The 7,794-nt window shown below is 37.8% G+C and overlaps 1 protein-coding gene across 1 annotated transcript; it reads right to left on the bottom strand.

Moving 5' to 3' along the window:
• Positions 1 to 237: 237 nt before the first annotated feature.
• LOC128864233 (malate dehydrogenase, mitochondrial-like) lies at positions 238 to 1,697 on the bottom strand. Its single transcript, XM_054103797.1, has 4 exons — positions 1,523 to 1,697; positions 1,239 to 1,446; positions 967 to 1,163; positions 238 to 894 (listed from the first exon to the last, which is right to left on the bottom strand). The coding sequence occupies exons 1-4, from the start codon at positions 1,592 to 1,594 to the stop codon at positions 349 to 351; spliced, it is 1,023 nt and encodes a 340-aa protein (XP_053959772.1). The 5' UTR covers positions 1,595 to 1,697; the 3' UTR covers positions 238 to 348.
• Positions 1,698 to 7,794: the final 6,097 nt, after the last annotated feature.

Below are 7,794 nucleotides of genomic sequence, written 5' to 3'. Positions count from 1 at the left end.
AAACATGGCGCCATCAAAAACATTTCCATGACGCGTGTCTTGTTAATTTTGGGCTTTACCTTATAAGACCCTCAGTTACAGTAGGAGGAGCGATTCAATCCGATTTTAATAAATGCCTTGAAGTATTTTCTTTTTTCCTATTTAAATAGCCGCAAATGTAGTTTTATATTTATTTTTCATATGAATTAAATAAAACTAAAAGTTAGAAGCAAAAATTTTTGTTTCTATCAACACCCAACAAACTAATCCGAAATACGAATTAAACAAATAAAATAAAACAAAAACTCTTGTAAAGTGAAATTATCTGCTTTGCTTCCTGCTACCCACTTCCCACTCGACAAGCTCAACTCACTTCTTGCTCTTCGCATATTCCATGCCTTTCTTGATACTTTCCTTCAGTTCCGGTATCAATTCGTTTAGCCAGTCGTCTTCGAACTTAGCCAAATCCGGTATACCCAAATTCCTTTCAATACCCTTCCTGCCCAGTCTCAGAGGCGTAGCGAAGAATTCGCATTCGGTAACAAACGATTCTACAAACGAGCACTCAATTGGCTCACCCACACCCCCAAGACCCAGCAGCAGTGAGTGCGTGAATTTAGCGATAGAGTGCGCGATGACCAGCGAGGCTGCACTATCACCCTTTGCCTTTGCCACCTCCTCTTCAGCCTCGCGAATTTTTTTAACTATAGGCAGCACATCATCCTCATCCTCGTACTTATAAATTGGCTTGCACTGTGTGATTACCGGTAGGATGGTACATTTAGAGTTGCCGCCAATGACGGGTACGTTCACTCTAGCGGGATCTATTTGCAATACATCCCCCATAAAATAGCGCGTACGCACCACACTGGGCGTGGTGACACCAAACAAGCGGTTGGGATCGTAAGCGTCTTTCTGTATATGGAATTAGATGCAGATTTAAGTAATTTTTTTTTTTTTGTATTAGTTCAAATCCAGCTTACACACCGTTTTTAGTATCTCTGCTGCTAACGGTACGAGCGAGTTGATTGGACTTGTAACCACTGCAATCAATGCTGTGGGGCAGAACTCTGCGATTTTCGGCATAATCTCTACAATAATACTGGAATTCTTTTTTAAAAGCTCATCATCTGCCACTCCCTTCTTGCTTGGATGACCAGCAACGATAATTACAATTTCAGCGCCTATGTTAAGTGAATGCCGAAAAATAAATAGAAAATATTAATTCATAAACTTCTATTTTCTAGATTTTTGCTTACAATCCAGCGCTTTTGGTAGATTTTCTACTTTTTCGTGCCCTTCCACTTGAGCATTTGTGTCCATATGCCGAATATCCAGCGCCACACCAGTCACCATTTTTAGGTCGTACAGCGCGAGACTTGTCACGAGACTATCACGTTTCAGCAACAACGAGAGTGGTTGACCCACATTACCGCCGGCGCCAATGACACAAACTCGGTTCTTGCACTACGAATGGTCGAAATATATAAATGAAAATGGCGTAATTTGATTTCATCTGAAGGATGTCCTAAGCCGTATTTACCATCTGTGTTGTAGAGAATTGTCGAGCGATGCTGGAAAGTGAAGCAAGCAGAATATGCGTTTTTCGCAGCATCTTTGATATTGTCTTTCATATAGTAATAAGTATGTATGTGTCTATGTATTTTGATGAATGAAAAAGTTTAATTATTTTTTTCTTGTTTACAATATTGATTGACTTCCGTTGATGTTGCCTGAAATGCGACTAGGTTGAAAAATATTATTGGAAAATCTAGTGAAAAGTAGTTTATGTAAACTTAATATTTCATGCACTTCTAATGAAAATGGAAACAGCACACCTCTTCTTCTTTTTTGTGAAAAAATGGAATAAATCTCCGAATATATAAAACATGGGCTGAAACGTTACGGGCCTAACACATAGCTGGCACTAGTTTTATTGCATTCACCTCTTTTTCAGTTAGTACTAACCGTAGAAAAACAGCTGTTAAAATTTTATGATATTCTATTCATTTGTTCGTGAATTATTAGAGAGACGCTACTTTTGCTATTTTCAAAACCGGGTATCAAAAAGATTGCGTGTTATAATTCTACACTGCTTCTTGATGGGGAAAATACCGTTGCGTTATGTTATGTTATGTTATGTTATGTTATGTTATGTTATGTTATGTTATGTTATGTTATGTTATGTTATGTTATGTTATGTTATGTTATGTTATGTTATGTTATGTTATGTTATGTTATGTTATGTTATGTTATGTTATATGTTATGTTATGTTATGTTATGTTATGTTATGTTATGTTATGTTATGTTATGTTATGTTATGTTATGTTATGTTATGTTATGTTATGTTATGTTATGTTATGTTATGTTATGTTATGTTATGTTATGTTATGTTATGTTATGTTATGTTATGTTATGTTATGTTATGTTATGTTATGTTATGTTATGTTATGTTATGTTATGTTATGTTATGTTATGTTATGTTATGTTATGTTATGTTATGTTATGTTATGTTATGTTATGTTATGTTATGTTATGTTATGTTATGTTATGTTATGTTATGTTATGTTATGTTATGTTATGTTATGTTATGTTATGTTATGTTATGTTATGTTATGTTATGTTATGTTATGTTATGTTATGTTATGTTATGTTATGTTATGTTATGTTATGTTATGTTATGTTATGTTATGTTATGTTATGTTATGTTATGTTATGTTATGTTATGTTATGTTATGTTATGTTATGTTATGTTATGTTATGTTATGTTATGTTATGTTATGTTATGTTATGTTATGTTATGTTATGTTATGTTTTTTTTCTTTTCCTTGGGCTCTACGCGCTTACTGCGTTTCGAGTAATTTATTATTTCAATTAGTTTGTTTTCTAGAGCAAATATTTTCATACATATGTGCAGTATAACATTCAGATAGATTACAAGTATTTTCAATTACATAAATATTTTATAGTTTAACAAAACTAACTGAAATAAAATGCCTGCGATTGGATACAAGCAGTTAGATGGTTATTCTACTATATTACTATTATGATTAAGACATTAGGTAGGAATGTTTGAAGCATTGAAGTTTTTTAAATTATCAATTATTTTTTTGACAAATTCATTAAATGATGTTATCAAACTAGGATATTTTGAAATTTGTTTTATGTTGAATGCTGGAATATCATATTGTGCACAGAATGTTTCGTGTCTCTGTCGTGCACTGTGAAAGCGTGGGCAGTCGTGCAAAAGATGATGCATACTCTGCACAGTGAGTTGGTCACACGGGCACCAGTCTTCGTCAATGATTTTGAATCGCTTTAAGTATGCCTTGTTGAAACCATGGCCAGTAAAGAGCTGTGTCAATTCAAATGATATCCCAAAGAGTTGTCGGTATAGTTGCGCATCTTCAAGAATTGGAAAGAAAATCTTTGTGATGGAGCCAGTGGTATCGTCGGCATACTCCTGCTGCCATGACTCGAATATTTGAGAACGTATTTGCCGTATAGCATAGCTTAAGGGAAATGCAGTATATACTGGATCGACTCCTTGATTTGCTGCTTCTTTTGCCTGTTCATCTGCACGCTCGTTTCCTTCAATACCGATGTGCGATTTGACCCAGTAATAGTCAATTCTGTGTCGCTGGCGAAGAAGGTACAGGTGCTGATGAATTGATGCAATTAAAGGATTGGGGTTGCTCCGATTTTGGATAGCTTCCAAACAAGAGCGACTGTCGCTATATATGACTAGCTTTTCAGTTTTCAATTCATTCTGAGCCCATTTAAGTGCAGTGTCAATTGCTAGAGCTTCAGCCTGGAAGACAGTGCATGTGTCATGTAATTTAAATTTACGTGACGTCCAGTCGTCATCTTGTTTATGAACGACAAAAGCTGATCCACAAGCGCCTGTTTCTAACTTGCTTCCATCGGTATAGATGTGGGTCGCATTTGCATCCATAGTATTGTCAGCTTCCTGTTGTGATGCTATACTTTCAAAACGTATAGACTGACGCTCGGAAGGATGTAGTTGATTTTTTGGTGTAGTGCGTTGTTCAAGCATGACGTTTAGTGTTTCATCATATACTCCGGATAATTTGACACTTTCGATTTGCATAGTTTCTTTTATCTTCAGATGCAGCGGTGTGAATCCTGCAAGCGCCAGAGCCGAATTAGCCGAAACTGTGTGAAAGCCTCTGATTGCTCGTATAGCGAAAGTTCTTTGGAACGAGCGAAGAAGACGGCGAATATAATTAAACTGTATAGCTTTGCCCCATATACTTGCAGCGTAAGTTATAGTTGGCTCCACAACATGCTTATAGATTGTGATAACGTTGTCTGCGTGTACACCCCATGTGGGTCTAACATATCGGCATAAGTTTTTATATACTCGCTGAGCTTTATCGACAACGTACTTAGCGTGGTTGGTGAATCTCAGTCGATCATCTATTACTACACCCAGGTACTTAATTTCTTTGACGAAGATTAGTCGATTGCCATTTAAAAATAGTTCAGCTTGTTTAGCATTACTTTTAAATGCCATAGCATATGTCTTGGTGTCGCTAAAAGTCAACTTCACATTCTTTCCCCAATTATATATTAGGCGCAAAGCATCATTAGCGTAAAGTTGCAGTTCTTTTACAGTTTTGGCGCTGACTATTAAGAGGATGTCATCTGCAAAGGCCTGAATTTCACACCCTTCAGGCAGCGGCATAGAAAGAAGCTCATCTATGATAATGTTCCAAAAAATTGGACCACATACAGACCCTTGGATACAGCCTCTAGTTGTTGCTTTTGTTGCAGTGGCGTCGGCGTAGTTTAGTGAAGCGCTGCGATCTGTAAGATAGCTTATAATAAGCCTGTAAATATTAGACGGAGTTTGCATTCGTTCTAGCTGATTTAAGAGCGCCGGCCACCAAGCGTGATCAAACGCACCTTTAATGTCTAGAGACACACAAATTACCTGCCGCTTTTTACGCTTCTCCTTCTCAATAGTTTCAATTGCGTTACGCAAAGCATCCAAAGTTGAGGTCTGCTCTTTGAAACCATATTGTTTTGGAGACCATAGTTGATTCGATTCAGCATGATATATAAGGCGTTTGGTAAAGAGTTTCTCTAACAGCTTTCCGAACACAGGAAGGAGTCCTATGGGGCGGTAAGATCCTAGCTCATTAGTTTCAACTTTGTTTGGCTTTGGTAAAATTTTAATGTAAGCCTTTTTCCAAATTTTTGGAAAGTAACCCACACGGAGGCATGCATTATAGAGAGCTGTGAGAAATTTGGAATATTTCTTTGTAAAAGCCAAGCATATGTCTGAGGTTAGGTTATCTAAACCTGGGGCTCTATTTGGATTCATGGTTACTAACGCTTCGAGTACTTCTTCTTCAGTGAATGGTTCATCCTTGGGTGTGTTAAGGTAATGTTTGTTTCTATTGCGACGGTGGAGGTGTTCACGCGTAGAGTCAACGGTGTCGTCAGGAAAGAAATGTTGCAGGAGAGCTTCAGCTGTGCCGGCGCTGGTGTCAGAGTATAGTCCGCTATATTGAAGCGTCATTGGAGGTCGATGTAATGGTGCATCCTTAATTAATCGATTTGTCAGTGACCAGACATTTTCTTTGCCTTGTTGGGCGCAGAATTCTCGGAAGTGCTCAGTTGATGCCTTCTTTAGTGCAGCGGCATATGTGCGTTTAGCATTGGAATGTTGCATAGCAACTGCTGTCGAAATTTGAGTATTTTTTGAGTTGTTTAGCTTATGATGAAGTTGGATGCACTTTTTCTTAAGATCCTCGAGTTCATTATTCCACCATGGATTTGCTGCTTTGCCACGTCCTCGAATTTTCATAGATATTGAGCACGCCTTCTTGATAATTCCAGTAAGAGATTCTACAGTATTGTCCAGATCATATGCGGTACAATTGGCAAGGTCTACATTTAAAATATCTTTTATGTTGAGCTGCTCATCTAAAACTTCTTCGAACTTCTTCCAGTTGGCTGTCTTATTGTTGTATAGATAGGTTGATGTACTTTTTGCAGCAGTAACGCTGGAGCTGTTTTCGATTTTAAAAGTTATTGCGCTGTGATCTGAATTTTGAATGGCCTCAACATTCACTGACCAATTTGTGATATGGTGTGCGAGATTTCCTGAAGCAATCGTTATATCTATGATTGAACAAGCATGTGCGCCATACCGTATCGCGTTGAATGTGGCAACCTTACCCTGATTGCTTACTTCCATATCGTTGGCAGCTATAATATTTGCAACTGCTAACCCACGATCATTTGATCTGTTTGAGCCCCATGATGAGTGCCAACCATTGAAGTCTCCACCTATGAGCTGTAGTGCTGGCCTCGTGCTACTAAGAAATTTATTAACAGCGTCGAGAGTATCAAATTTATCATCGCTTGGTTCGACATAAGCGCATGCGATATATAACGATCGTTGTGCTAAGGGCAGCTTAATGACGCTGAGATTTGGAGTTGAGTATTGTAAAATACCGAGTGCAGCACCAATAGTATTTTTTATTAAAATGCACGCCTTAGTTGTTCGATTCACCATCGGGAATTGGAACGTTGAGAATCCACTTAGTGTGCTAACAGTTCTAGTACCGGTGTATGGTTCAGATAAGAGTACAATGTCTATATCATGTGAAGCAATATATTGCATTAGCTCATTGTGTGCTTCATAGCAATGATTCGCATTAAGTTGTATGATGCTGAGTGGCTTAACAACCATACTCAATACGTGAGTTGATTCGCTGCTGCATGGATTTGATTTGGGGGCAATGTTTAGCGCTAACCGCAGAATGCTTTTCATCTACCTTGACGTTGGTTTTTTCGTTTCGCAAAGCACAATTGAAGCATTTGAGTTTAGATGCATCATTCTTTTCTGGGCAATCAGCATACTGGTGATTTTTGCTTGCACAGTGGGAACAAGGAGTTATTGTATCAGTGCATTTAGTTTTGGTATGGCCAAATTGCAAGCATTTGAAGCACTGTATGAAGGCACTGAAGTCAGATACATTTACTCGTTGAAAATCGATGTTGATGCGCTCGAGTGTAATCATTGCATTTCGAACATTTCCTGATACCTCTAGGACTGCATTATAAAGTGTCTCTGGATTTCGGCGGTTCTTGCGTCCAAATCGATATATGATATCATCATCGTGTTTAATTTCCGCACTGATACTAGCATTTTGATTTGTTATGATGTTTACCAGATCACTTACTGGAATTTCATTTGATATTCCTTTCAGAATGACTAAAGGACGCTTATTTCTTGCATTCTCCGCTTTGAGATCTGTAACTTCTGAAAGTTTTCGCATTGTAACGTCACGTTGCTCAATTGTGTCGAATTCTACACGCACTTTGTTATTTGAGACAGGTACAATTTTCGCTGGTGCATATGTTGTGTCTTTAAATGTGACGCCTTTTCGGAAAGAATTGAGAATATCAGTGTGCCTACAGTTGGTGCCGTCTTTTGCACCTATGATTATTGCAGGCTTTGCAGTGACGTTTTTGTTGGCCATAATTTTTGTTTTTACAGCAGCTGCATAACTTATTGTTGGAACTTCTGATACATTATTTGGCCGCAGTAGCTTGGTGAATTCGGATAATTCCTCGCGAAGAATGGTGCGTATGTTCGAGTTTGCGTCAGATAATGGTGGCGTCGAACCATCACTTGGTTGTAGTTTTTCGATTGATGGTATAAGTGCTTCTAAACGAGAGATTTCGTGAACAATAGTATTTTTGATTTCGCGTTTGATGTTTCCTGATTCCTTAAGCTGCTTTTTTATTTCTTTTGAGATACTATCTATTGTGTC

This window comes from Anastrepha ludens, chromosome 5 (genome assembly GCF_028408465.1).
Source record: "Anastrepha ludens isolate Willacy chromosome 5, idAnaLude1.1, whole genome shotgun sequence".
In the NCBI taxonomy this organism is placed as follows: Eukaryota; Metazoa; Arthropoda; class Insecta; order Diptera; family Tephritidae; genus Anastrepha; species Anastrepha ludens.
The sequence above is the reverse complement of the archived record's forward strand: the minus strand, read 5'-3'. Positions and strand labels throughout refer to the sequence as shown.